The sequence below is a fragment of the Aotus nancymaae genome, unplaced genomic scaffold, assembly GCF_030222135.1.
Source record: "Aotus nancymaae isolate 86718 unplaced genomic scaffold, 86718_ANA_hifiasm-v0.15.2.pri h1tg000040l, whole genome shotgun sequence".
NCBI classification, from domain to species: domain Eukaryota; kingdom Metazoa; phylum Chordata; class Mammalia; order Primates; family Aotidae; genus Aotus; species Aotus nancymaae.
Window position 1 is genome coordinate 9,238,939 of NW_026988454.1, and position 14,305 is coordinate 9,253,243.

General features: G+C 45.1%; 1 protein-coding gene across 7 annotated transcripts in view; it reads right to left on the reverse strand.

Annotated features, from left to right (window-relative positions):
• Nucleotides 1-14,305, reverse strand: part of SYTL3 (synaptotagmin like 3) — a 111,184-nt gene that overhangs the window by 70,292 nt on the left and 26,587 nt on the right. For all 7 annotated transcript variants that reach the window (XM_064360488.1, XM_064360489.1, XM_064360492.1 and 4 more), the window contains one exon: nt 5,519-5,583. In XM_064360488.1, the coding sequence (XP_064216558.1) occupies nt 5,519-5,583 (65 nt within the window). The remainder of the gene's footprint in view (nt 1-5,518; nt 5,584-14,305) is intronic.

Here is a 14,305-nt window from a genome sequence, read left to right on the forward strand (position 1 = left end):
AACTTAATGGGGGCCAGAGTGTGGGAAGAAGGAAACTTACTCTGCCAACCTGTTGTAAATAAGCACACACTCCCAGAGGGTAATCTGGCGAAACATCAAAAGCTTTTCAAGTGTTCATACACTTGACCAACCATTCTTCTTCTAGGAATCTACCCCCCAAAAAATAAACAGACATGCCAAGATATTGTACAAGATGCTCATCACAGAGTTATCCATAACACGAAAAATCAAATACAGTGATGTACTCACTGACGCTTGGGAACAGGTTAAATAAACTGTAGTGCGTATATTTGGTGTATTTTATAGAGGCATCAATACATTTTGGAAGAAGTCTTAATAATATAGGAAAATGTTTATGCCAAGTTCAATTGTAAAAGCAAGATAAAACCATATATAGTCTGATCACAATACATTTGAAATTGGATAAGCCTATCTGTGCACACACATACACACAGGCTGGCCTAGAAAGAAGGCTGGGAGGTTACAGGTGTGTGCATTCGCATGTGCGTACACAAGTATGTAATTTGCAGTAATTATGATTGTGGTCATATTTCCATTGCATCTAAATACTATTCTGTGTTTCCCAAATGTCTGCAATGTTTGCATTACTTCTGTAATCAGAAAGTAAGTAACTTCCTTTAAAAGAGAAAAGGAAGCTCCGTCTCTTCACAGAATAGAGGAGGGACCGAGGCGGAAGCAGATGGGGTCAGTGGGAACCAGTTAGGAGCTGCTATGTTGGAAGTGAGAATGAAGGGAGAGGAAGATTCCAGAGACTTGGGAGGCAGAAATGTCAGGATTTGCTGACTGAGTGGATGTAGGGGCAGAATGAAGAACAAAGGAGTCAAGCATGATTCTCCGGTCTGTGGATTTGGGGACAGAGTGAGAGGTGTTGCCATTCTCCCAGGATAAGGAACACAGGATTTGGCAGCCATCTCCAAGATGGTCCCAGTACTTCATGCCTCCTGACAACCAAACCCTTTTGTAGTCTCCTCTGACTAGGGCTGACCTGAGGGACAAATAGGACACAGCAGAAATGACAGGGTGCGGCTTCTGAAGCTAGGCCAGAAAAGATCCCGTGGGGCTCTGCTTTTCTTTTTCTGCAGGAAGCTGGCCGCCATGTCAGGAGGACACTCAAGCAGCCCTGTGGAGACATCCACATGGTGAGGAGCCAAGTCCTCCTCCCAACACGAGCAGTCGCTGGCCAAGTATGAGGGCAAGCCAGGACAGCACAGACTCCCCTAGCCCAGCCAAGCCTTCCACTGAAGACAGAAACTAGGTAAAAGAATGTTACTTGCTTTGTATTACTAGGTTTGAGGGGAATTTGCTATACAGCAATAGATAACCAGTGCACGGAAAGAGGCACAGGCTGGAGCTGTCTGTACCCTTCTGTGGTTTAAACCACCATCTCATTTTTCTAACTTCCGCTCAGGATATAGAGGGCTGGAAAGAGTACTGCCCCCACCACAACAACGAAAACTCTAGAGAACATGCAAAACCACACATTTTCCGGAACACATCCGAGAACTGAGGTTGCAGCTACCTCCCTATTAGAGTCCAGTGGGGGCTGCCAGGGGGAGACCAGAACCAGGAGGAGGGAGAAGGGGCTCACTTCCTCCTGACCTGTGTCCGGCCAGCGTCAGCTCAGCAGGGTCGGACGGGGTCGGCTTCCTGCAGCTGCCAGCTCTGTTCTCTCACGGTTCCCTTTTTGCCTCCAATTCCTGGCTAACCAATCCCTAAAGTAAATTATTGTTCAAATAACCAGACAGTTTCTATTTCCCCAAGTGGATCTCAACTGCTAAAGCACACAAATTCAATTTAACTCCTCAATGACTGCACCTGGTTCTGTTTTAGGGGCACACACAGGAGCGTGGTGGCATTCCTGCGTGTCCACCCGAGCCTCTGTCATCCGACCCTTGGTTACCTTTCCTGACTCACCTGCTGCAAACTCCGCCCCACATGGTCTAACTCCTAGCACTACTTGCGAGCTCCCAATCTGGCATCGTTCTCCAGAGTTCCGTGTCTCTTACCCCAACTCTACTGAAATAGAACAATAGGAAAATCGGGCACCTTGGCATTTGAGGAAGGACTGTAGAGAAGGAGGGAATTTGAGGGTTTTTTGGTGTTTATTTGATACATTGATAGAAATGGCATCAGCAAAAAAGAATGATTTATGCGTAGGTTGATTTTCCTAACTCTGGTTTGTCCTTATTGATGTTTTTATTCTTAAAGTTACAAGGCAAGAAAGAAAACCCTAAAACGCCAATCTCATCCCTTTCTGTTTTTTTTTTTTTTTTTTTTTTTTTTTTTTTTTTTTTGAGACAGAGTCTCACTCTGTCCCCCAGGCTGGAGTAGAGTGGCACAATCTCGGCTCACTGCAACCTCTGCCTCCTGGGTTCAAGTGATTCTCCTGCCTCAGCCTCCTGAGTAGCTGGGATTACAGGTGCCCACCACCATCCCTGGCTAATTTGTGTATTTTTAGTAGAGATGGTGTTTCGCCACGTTGGACAGGCTGGTCTTGAACACTTGACCTCATGATCCACCCACTTTGGCCTCCCAAAGTGCTGGGATTACGGGTGTGAGCCTGTAAAAAGGGAAACACCTGACCTATTTCCCTTTTTAATCTTAAGTCACCGTGATAACATACTTCTCCCACTCACTCAGGTGAGACGAAGTGCTGAAAAGATGACAAGATGGTAACGTGTTTGCGCGCGCACACACACACACATATTCGTGTACACATACGTGGACACACATGAAGACTAATTTACCTGAAATAATGATGCTAGAACTTCCAGTGACGTAGAAAACGTTTTCAGTGAAGGAGATGTCTGCACTGAGTTGACATTAAGAAATGACGGAAACTTTACCTCCTGCAGCACTGCTGTTTATCAACTAGGAATTGTTACGGAAAAGGGCAGAATCAACCTTTTGAAGAAGGCTCCAGCCCTCCAACAAAAAAAAAGTATTTTAAAGAAACATAAAAGTGGCCAGGTGAAGTGGCTCACACCTTTAATCCCAGCACTTTGGAAAGCCAAGGCGGGCAGATCACTTGAGGTCAGGAGTTTGAGACCAGCCAACAAGGTGAAACCCCATTTCTACTAAAAATACAAAAATTGGCCTGATGTGGTGGCGTGAGGCTGAGACAGGAGAATCACTTGAACCCAGGAGGTAGAGGTTGCAGTGAGCAGTGATCGTGCCACTGCACTCCAGCCTGGATGACAGAGCAAGACTCCATCACAAAAAAAAAAAAAAAAAAAGACAGAGAGAGAAACATAAAAGCAATAAAAACAGAGAAAGGTCCTGTGCTTGCAGCTGCTTCGCCAAGGTCACGCATCCCACATGGGATGATGGCACCCCTAAGGGCACAAAGATTGGCAGCAAATCTTCGCTATTTCAACAGTCCGTGGCTCTCCAAAAGGCCTCAGTACATAGACAGATATATGATATCTGTGATATCAAAATATTACGGTAGCGATTTTGAAAAAGTGTCTAAAAAGGCTGTGTGGGGTAGAGGAGAGGGTGATGGCGGGAAGGTGTTAAGAAACACTGGCTTAGAGAAAGACGGACAAGCCTGTTTCATTCGACTGCCTGGCACACACCTTGGTATTAGGTTTTCCTCCAGGTTTCCAATAAACTTGGCAGAAGCAGCATTTTTTTCTTCAGTAAGAAGAGCCAGGAATATAAGCCATGGGAGAATTTAGTACCAAACAAATCTATACCTGGGCAAACCTACCCTTTATAAAAGCTGAATATCAATTCAGATAAATGGCTGCCTTTACTGCCAACACACTTTTGGGTGAGGTCATATGGCTTATTTCTCCACCAGTAAATTGCCGCTTTTTCTAGAAAAGAGCCACCGCTGCCCTCTAAGTCAGGCTGTGAGTCCAGGTCCCGTCATCACGTCACAGAGGAGGCGTGCTGCCTGCATTCCCAATACAGTCGGATGTGGTTCCCACGGCCCCTGCCTGCGCTGCATTGAGGCGGCGCCTGTGTGCGCCTCTGTCCCGATGCCTTGTCCCGGCACTTCTGTGATCAAAGCACAAATCATCCTCTCCACAGTTCCAGGTCCTAGCTACCAATTACACTGGCATGCCATCCATTGCAAATACTTTTGAAAAAGAAAATAAACTTTTAATCTAAGAAATACAAGCTCCCTTTAAACGACCAAGTCTAGAGAGACACTGAAATGAGACTGCAATCACCTCCCCCAACTTGGACTAACTAATCATCTCAAAGCCACCTGCTGTATGGACTCTAGATTCAGTGTCACCACCAATGGCCATAAATTATCCTAACAATGCCATACGCTGGACACCGTAACTCACACCCTATAGCTCAGCAACAGGTAGCCAACCGTGAATCAATGGTATTTCGTTGTTGTTGTTGTTGTTGTTTGTTTTTGAGACGGAGTCTCACGTTGTCGCCCAGGCCGGAGTACAATGGCATGATCTCGGCTCACTGCAATCTCCACCTCCCGGGTTCAAGTGATTCTCCTGCTTCAGCAACCCAAGTAGCTGGGACTACAGGCACCCGCCACCACGCCCAGCTAATGTTTGTATTTTTAGTAGGGACAGGGTTTCACCATGTTGGCCAGGCTGGTCTCAAACTCCTGGCCTCATGATCCATCCGCCTTGGCCACCCAAAGTGTTGGGATTACAGGCGTGAGCCACCGCACCCAGCCCGAATCAATGGTTTTTCTATAAACCAATGAGAATTCCTGAAAACCAGCTTCTGTAATTGTCTCTCTCCTGATTAAAAACAAAAACAAAAACAAAAACAAAAAACTCAAGCCTCTCCTTTGTTCCCCAGAGCACTTGAAAGTGTTTCCTGGGCTGCAGATCTCAGCCTTGGCCCATATAAACTTTCCACCTAGATTCGTTTTGCCTCAGTTTCCTTCTTGAGGTCAACATCTCGTTATGAGACATTCATAGTACACAGACTAAATGCACGTTTCCACTCACATAATCACAACGTGCGCCCACTCCACAACCATCAACATCTGCTCAGCTCAAACGCTGCTCGCTCACTGTGGTCTTCAGTTATTCAATAATTTCGCTCAAGTATCATAAACGAGGTATTGTGCTTTGGTGCTATGGGGGCTGACGAGATTTTAAAATCACAGTCACTGCTTGTAGAGAGAAACAGAAGTGCACAAATAATGCTACAATATAAGGCACTCTGCAACAGTTACGGAAGAGGATTACAAACCCGGCGCTGATGGTGTTTCAGAGAAGGGAGCATGACACCTAGAAGCAGGAAGCCAGGGAAACCTGGTGGTGCAGGAGCCTTAAAGGATGGGGCCAACCTCCGAGGGGGAAAAGCGGCAGAGGGAAGAGGCGCAGGCAGAGGGAAGGAGTGGTGAGAGTTAAGCGGAGAGCCCTAGCAAATGGAACAGCAAGATGGGGGCCCGCGGATGTTGCTTATATTCATGTTGCTTATATTCAAAAGTCTTAACATCACATATTTTAAAACCGGGAATATATCATTTTACTTAAGTAAAAAAGAGAAGAGCATTTACCTCCAGTTGGAAATTTCTTGGCTCGTTCCTCATAGAACCATTCTCCAGTTTTTATTTTGACATTTCTGAAAAATGAGCAGAGAGGAAGCTTCAGAGAGAGAAGATATGAACAGTGCTAGATTTACCCCTTTTTTCCTTTTTTTGAGACAGAGTCTTGTTCTGTCACCAGGCTGGAGTGCAGTGGCACAATCTTGGCTCACTGCAAACTCAGCCTCCCGGGTTCAAGTGATTCTCCTGCCTCAGCCTCCCAAGTAGCTGGGACTACAGGCACCTGCCACCACACCTGGCTAATTTAGTATTTTTTAGTAGAGATGGGGTTCCTCCATGTTGGTCAGGCTGGTCTCTAACTCCCAACCTCAGGTGACCTGCCCACCTTGGCCTCCCAAAGTGTTGGGATTACAGGCGGGAGCCACCGCACGCCTGGCCCACTTGTTGTTTGTTTGTTTTGTTTGGTCGCCTGGGCTGGAGTTCAGTGGCAAAAATTCTGGTCACCACAACCTCTGCCTCCCAGGTTCAAGCGATTCTCCTGCCTCAGCCTCCAGAGTAGCTGGGACTACAGGTATGCGCCACCACACCTGGCTAACTTTTGTATTTTTAGTAGAGATGAGTTTTTGCCATGTTGGCTAGGCTGGTCTCGAACTCCTAATCTCAGGTGATACAGTTGAGTGAACTGCTTGTGAATTAGGGGAAAGGTGCCCTGCTTGGCTCACTGGTCTGACAGCAGCTCCCTACGGCAGGACTTTAACTCCTATCATCTCAGTCACATGCATGACAGCACAGAGCCCACTTGAGATGCTGACTGCTCGAAACTGACGTCCTAACGTGGCTTTTACTCTTGGTTTTCTGAGGAAACCATACTCACCCTCAATCTCAGAAAGGCAGAATTGTTCATGTCCTTTTAGGACATAAAAGGGCAAACATGCAAATATTATAAGATGTTCACATCCTTGAAATAATGTACCACAAAACTTGCCAATTCCTTCGTTATGATAATTTAAGAAAAAAATTAAAACTTCAACTCATGACTAATTCTCTTCTATAAGTCACAGGATTGACTGAAAGAAATTCTCCATTAGGTTCTTTTAGGCTATATATGAACTCAAGTAGACTTTTTAAAAGATTAATGCTTGCTAATGTAAGTAAAATCACAAATATATGTCAATCTAGACATTTTTCAAATATCCTGTCTTCTTCTATGAAGTGCCAGTAATTGTCAGAAGACATCGACCAACTCTCTCCTTCATCTGGTTAGACACCACTATTTTCTGATTGGTACATAAATGATTACTACCAATACTTAGTGACTAAACAAGGAAAATAGAGAGCATGTAAGAATTTCATAACAGAATTTTTTTTGGAGACAGGGTCTGGCTCTGTTGTCGAGGCTGGAGTGTAGTGGCACGATATTGGCTCATTGCAATCTCTGCCTCCTGGGCTCAAAGAATCCTCCCACCTCAGCCTCCTGAGTAGCTGAGACGAAAGGTGTGTGCCACCGCACCTGGCTGGTGTGTGTGTGTGTGTGTGTGTGTGTTTTGTAGAGACAGGGTTTTGCTATGTTGCCCAGGCCGGTCTCGAACTGCTGAGCTCAAGCTCCACCTGTCTCGGCCTCCCAAAGTGCTGGGATTACAGGCACGAGCCACTGCATCTGGCCTATAACAGAATTTTGATAATCAGTGACTGCTATCTAGCCAAAAACATATAAAATGTTCAACTGTGATATGTCTCTAGAGAGACAGGGAAAAGTTTGCCTCCATAAAGTTAGAAACTCAATTATCTAATCTGCTAAATCAACACCAAAAAACTTAAGGCAATCTCAGCCTCTGTGAAGACGTTTTCCCCTGGAGCACTCGAGGGAAGCAGAACATGAAAAATCTGGTCGAGTCTAGAGGGAGTAACAGGTGGTGAATCCCCACACCTTTGAAGGGCTGCGCCTCTCCCTCTTCAATTTCTGAAGATGCCTCTTCAGTCCTGGCAAACAGGACAAGGTCTAATCCTTACAGGAGGGGACAGGAAAGCAAATCCAAAGGGCAGGAATGACAAGCCCTCCCCTCAACCCCATCTGATAAACGCACCTTACTTGCAGAATTGCTTTTCAGGCGAGTGACCCATTTCAGCTCATCTACCCTCTCACATGCTCCAGCCCGGTACCCTTGGGCCCAAAATATCCGTATCTGAGACACTAGAGTCAACTGAGCTAATGAGACAGGGAACAGCAGCGATAAGTAAACACAGACACACAATCATAGGAAATGAAAAACAGCCACGGAGAAGGAAGAGTGAAAGGTGAAAGCCCCTAAGCAAATCGACATTGCAAATCACGGAAAGGACTCCCCCAGCCCTGGTTTCAGGACCTTCAGAAGCAGATCAATGAAAATCCTAGTCACCCAGCACGAACCATCTAATGTAACCACCTAATCTCATGTCATCCCAACTGACTACTTGCGCAGTTTAAGCAGGAGCTAATTTGGCATACAGAGATTTGGGCACAAACTCTAGGATCTCTCGGGCCTGTGATTAAAGAATAGAAGGATAAGGGCCGGGCGTGTCTCACGCCTATAATCCCAGCACTTTGGGAGGTCGAGGTGGGTGGATCATGAGGTCAAGAGATCGAGACCATCCTGGTCAACATGGTGAAACCCGTCTCTACTAAAAATACAAAAAATTAGCTGGGCATGGTGGCGCGTGCCTGTAAGCCTAGCTACTCAGGAGGCTGAGGCAGGAGAATTGTCTGAACCCAGGAGACGGAGGTTGCAGTGAGCCGAGATCACGCCATTGCACTCCAGCCTGGGTAACAAGAGCGAAACTCCGTCTCAAAAAAAAAAAAAAAAAAGAATAGAAGAATAAAAATACTGTGGTATTTTTATAAAAATAAAATATAAATTATAAATTATAAAAATACCACAGTATTTTTCTCCCTAAACCATACGACAACCAGCACTTTTTGCATTTAAGGCTGTTTCTTTTGAATGCTAGGTTTGGCCCAGGTCTCCATTACCCTTTCTTGCAAAATCAGCTGTTTCATAATCAATCATTCCACAATATCTTTTGTAAGGACTCCTTTTCTACACCAAATTTTTTTGTTTTTTGCTTTTTGCTTTAGACAGGGTCTCACTCCACCCAGGCTGGAGTGCAGTGGTGCAATCTTGGCTCACTGCAGCCTCAACGTCCCAGGTTCAAGTGATCCCCCACCTCAGCCTCCCAAGTAGCTGATACTACTGACATGCGCCACCATGCCTGGTTAAGTTTTGTATTTTTTGTAGAGACAGGGTTTCACTATGTTGGCCAGGCTGGTCTTGAACTCCTGGCCTCAAGTGATCTGCCTGCCTTGGCCTCCCTAAGTGCTGGGATTACCAATGTGAGCTACCACGCCCGGCCTAGTCCCAAGTTTACAAAGGAGGACCACTCATCTCACCCTTAGAGTCTATGATAGAGGTGAGTAGATCCTACCGTCTGTCCATGTTAGGGCCGACACAGGGTAGTGTGATTCAAAGTAACCAAAGAAAGTATCTAGCACTTTTCCCCAGATGATTAAATCAGAATGAGGTTATGAACACTTCCTGGAACATTTTATGAGCAGAGCAATAGGTTTGTGCCTTTAAACTTTTCAGAATCATGACTTCTTTAAAACTTTTTCAATCAACCCATAAATATATCTCAAAAGGCGAAAACCTGGGGTGATGGGGACAGCAAAAGCTATTGGATCAGGAGACCGGACCCTCGACTGACCTTCACATTAACTGCATGAGGATCACTAAAATTACAAACGCCAAGGGCTGGACGCCTAGATGACTCTTAATAAACTTCTGGGGGCTTCTGCATCCATTTTCACAGCCTGAATTCTGCGAATGCTGTCATTTCATTATCAAAAGAGAAATAACTGTTGAAAAACACTTCACAAATTCTAGCACACAGATGTTCAATAATCAGATGAATGGAGGACCCTACCAGAAAATATTTTGACCTCGTTACTAACACCAAGCAGTGAGCCAAACACGCATGTTGTGATGCACTTCGCGTCTAAATTGCTCGCATCTGCAGGTGGCTACGCTATGGCATCTGTGCTCTACGTTCCAAGAAAAGTCAGCACGATGTCCCTGGAGTTGCTTATTTTCACCATTCAGCTGACAAGGGATAGAAAATCGGTCTGCACAGCCAGGATTCTTCAAATGCCTCAAGAAGCACATCTCCCGGCAGAGCTGCTCTCCAACCAGTACCCCAGTGGCAAGGAAGTCTCCAGAGAGCCCTTCAGACACATGACCTACAAAGACTTCAAATCAAGAAGTTGCGTCAGTGGGACATGTCTGTAATTTCAGCACGCTGGGAGGCCAAGGCAAGAGAATCACTTGAACCCCGAGTCCCAGACCAGCCTGGGCAACATGGTAAAATCCCGTCTGTACCAAAAATACAAACATTAGCCAGGCATGGTGGTGCACACCAGTAGTCGCAGCTCCTCAGGAAGCTGAGGTTGGGAGGATTGCTTGAGCCCAGGAGGTGGAGGTTACAGTGAGCCAAGATTGCACCACTGCACTCCAGTCTGGGCGATGGTGTGAGACCCTATCTCAAATAAAATATTTTTTTAAAAAAGCAGCAGCAGCAGAAACAGAAGGCACATATTGTAGAACTGAGATCAACTTAATTTTGTCATGATAGTTTGTCCAACTGCTTGGTAATTTCCAGCTAAATTAGTCCTATGCACGCATACAGTTGGATTTTTATTTCAAATAGTTTTGTTTTTTTTTTTTTTGAGACGGAGTTTTGCTCTTGTCATCCAGGCTGGAGTGCAATGGCACGATCTTGGCTCACTGCAACCTCTGCCTCCCAGGGGAAAGCGATTCTCCCGCCTCAGCCTCCTGAGTAGCTGGGACTACAGGCGTGTGCCGCCACGACCAGCTAATTTTTGTGTTTACGAGTAGAGATGGGGTTGTGCCATGTTAGCCAGGCTGGTCTCGGCCTCCTGACCTCAGGTGATCCACCCACTTCGGCCTCCCAAAGTGTTGGGATTACAAGTGTGAGCCACCGTGACCGGCCCTACTTCAAAATAGTCTTGCATCTAAAATGGCTCATAGTTACAAAGCAAAATACTCATTTTTTTCCCACCAGCTTGATCAGATTTCAACATCTTTACAGGAAAAAAGACTGATCATTGTGATTAAATCCTAGGTAACTATCAAAGGAGTCAGAGAATCAAGATGAAGATAAAGACAGGGTGTTTATCAATCCACTACCAACACTTCTTACAAAACATGAATAACTCTCCCTTGCTTAACCTCAGAGAGAAGGCAGGTGCCCCCCCTCTGTCACATCCACTGCTATATTCACAGCTACAAGCTCTGGCAGGCGCACAGCAGCCCCAGCGAATGAATGAATATCCTCCTCTCTGCAGGGGGACATCCTTAGAACTGAAAGGATAAGGTGGGATCCAAAATAGGTATAGCCCTGTAGCAGTGTGCACTGGAATTGAGTGGGCGTCACGCCCTCTCACCGTGTCGGGCAGGGCCACGCACTGAGGGACCAAGCAGACACTGTAAATGAGGGAAGGGGGCTGGGAGGGGAAACCACAGGGAGGGGTGGGCGCTGTGCTTAACCAGAGGATACACTGCCTGTTTTAAAGCACTAAAATGAGCAATATTAAACACTGCGTAGGTAAGAAAAAAGAAAAACAAGGTCTGTGCCCTGTCTGCTGTCTGTTGATGTCAAGTTTGTGACTCCTGGTCTGTTACATCAGATAACCAGTCAATGAAAGTAAGAACAATTCTACTGCAGCTGACAGAGCTATACTTGTTTAAGGCTTTGACGATAAAAACGGTTAGATGCTGTACACCGACCTATCCTCTCCCTGTAGACCTAAGAAGGGGGATCCACCGCGACCAGAGGGGTGAGCAGAAGGCGGAAAGCAGGAGCACACACTCTCTGTGGGCGAGCCGGCAATGTGGCTTTCTAAGAGACAACCAAGAGCTTCCAAAAAAATGCCACAGGCAGGGGGCATGGAGTCCAGAAGCCCAGCCCAGCAGCCTCTGTGACCATGCGTCACTGTGGAACCAGAGGGAACGTTCAGAAAGCAGTTAGTCTCCAAAAGGTAGTCTTACTATCTAAGAGGTAGTCTTAGATGAGACCACCTCTGCGGAAAAGAAACAGCAAGACAGAAGAAGAGCTAGGATGAAGAGACAGCAGGACTAGAGTAAGGGAATAGTTCGTAAACTAACAAAGCCAGAGCGGAATGAACTCTGTTTCATCAGCAGAGAAGAGCAGAACTGGGAGGCTGGAAAGTTGAATCCCTGAGGCTGACTTGGCAGCGACACTTACCAAAACGTGAACGAGAAAGAAAAAGACGTTAAATGTTGAGGGAGAAGATTATTATTATTTTGAGACAGAGTCTCGCTGTTGCCCAGGCTGGAGTGCAGTGGTGCCATCTCAGCTCACTGCAACCTCTGCCTCCGAGGTTCCAGCAATTCTCCTGCCTCAGCCTCCAGAGTAGCTGGGATTACAGACGTGTGCCACCATGCCTGGCTAATTTTTGTATTTTTAGTAGAGACTGGTTTCACCATGTCGGCCAGGCTGGTCTTGAACTCCTGACCTCAAGTGATCCGCCCACCTTAGCCTCCTAAAGTGATGGGATTACAGGTTTGAGCCACCAATAAAATTATCTATAAAACATTCTTGGTGTGAACCCTGGATGCTAAACTGTCTTGGCTACCATGCAAAATGCCAGCCCAGAAAAACTCTCTCGGGGCTGCCCTCCCTTATAGGGTGACAGGTTTCAGCTGAACTAAGTAAGGTAACAACAGAGAGTATTAACAAAAGACAACGTGCAGAGAGCTAACTCGTTCTCAAAAAGATTTTAAAGGCAGGACTTACCCTAACTAACCAAGTGCTAACCATAGAATACATTTCAATTTCAACAAGAATGACACACGCACTATTGTGAAAACATTCCCTTTCAGTAAACACAAAAGAAACTTTTTTTTGTCCAAAAAGTACTCCCCATAAATTTCTTTTTTTTTTTTTTTTTTTTAAAAAAAGACTGAATCTCTGTCTGTCGCCCAAGCTGGAGTATGGTGCCGCGATCTCAGCTCACTGCAACCTCTGCCTCCCGGATTCAAGCAATTCTCGTGCCTCAGCCTCCCAAGTAGCTGGGATTACCAGCACCTGCCACCATGCCTGGCTAATTTTTGTATTTTTGGTAGAGATTGGGTTTTACCATGTTGGCCAGGCCGGTCTCAAACTCCTGACCGCAAGTGATCCGCCTGCCTCAGCCAAAGTGCTGGGATTACAGGCGTGAGCCACCGCGCTCGGCCATAAATTTCTACTTTTTAACTATACATTTTGGAAACACAAGTTTTCAAGGAATGATTATAATAATTACTCCTATTTGACACATGAATAAAAAGAATATGATTATCGTCTATCCTGTTCCTACAGAAAATGGCATACATACACTACGTGAAACAGCCATGCTATATTGTGATGCTATTTCCAATTCACAATGAAGAAGAAAAAACTGTATCAAAGAACGAAAGGCTTTTCCATGTAAAATTAGTCTTGAAAATTTGTAAATGTACAACTACGTGAAACATTGTACTCAGAATATTTAATTGTTTATATACTTCTTCATGTGAAACACGTAAATAGTTTCTATCAGCAATGTTAAAGGTAGGATTTAGGGGAAAGAAAAGAAATAAGGTTTTGAAACAGGAAATAGTCAGTAGACAAATACCATCTTAACCTTGGCACCAGGCTAAAATCTTTCCTTGCCAACTCTCCTGCACCACACTTGGCATTCAATGTATTTTCAATCTTTTATAGAGTTAGACCTTTTACTCATTTGAAGAGTAGATATATTTTCAAGAGTGAGAGTGAATTATTCCATTCTTATGCACTAGTTATTTGCCTTTGTGAATATACAACGAGGATTCAATATTTTATCAAAACCTGGGATTATAAAAATACTGGGAGTAGGCCAGGCGCAGTGGCTCACACCTATGATCCCAGCATTTTGGGAGGCCAAGGTGGGTGGATCACCTGAGGTCAGGAGTTCAAGACCAGCCTGGCCAACATGGTGAAACCCCATCTCTACTAAAAATACAAAAAATTAGTTGGGTGTGGTGGTGCACCTGTAATCCCAGCTACTTGGGAGGCTGAGGCAGGAGAATCGCTTGAACCCGGGAGGCAGAGGTTGCAGTGAGCCAAGATAGCACCATTGCACTCCAGCCTGGGCAAGAGGAGTGAGACTGTATCTCAAAAAAAAGAAGAAAAAAATACTGAGAGTATCAGTCTGAACTTTTAAAGATTACATTTTTTAAACTCTGGGAAGTTTTACTTTAGGCAGAAACTATTACAATAGAACTTCCTTTGAAATGTCACTTGATTTTCATCAGAAATTATTTCATGCAATGCAGAAAATACAATGCATCATCCTGTAACAGTATCTTTACATCTAAGTCCTAATCTGAAATGCTGAATGACAATAACAAAAAAAACCTTTTTAAGTTTTTTTAGAGACAACGTCTCACTATGTTGGCCAGTCTGGCCTCAAACTCCTGGGCTTATGTGATCCTCCTGCCTGGGCATTCCGTGAGTAACTGGGACCACAGGCATAGACACATCACATCCAGCTCACCTCCCTTTTAATAAACTCCAAGATCTTACTTTAACCACTACTGTTCTGCAGTGAAAACTCAAGACCCAACCTGAGAACTAAGAACATGATACTCAAATGCCAAGCTCTGGATCAATTTTTCAACCAAACACACTTAAGCTGCTCTTTGTTGGCATCAGGTGTGGTACGAG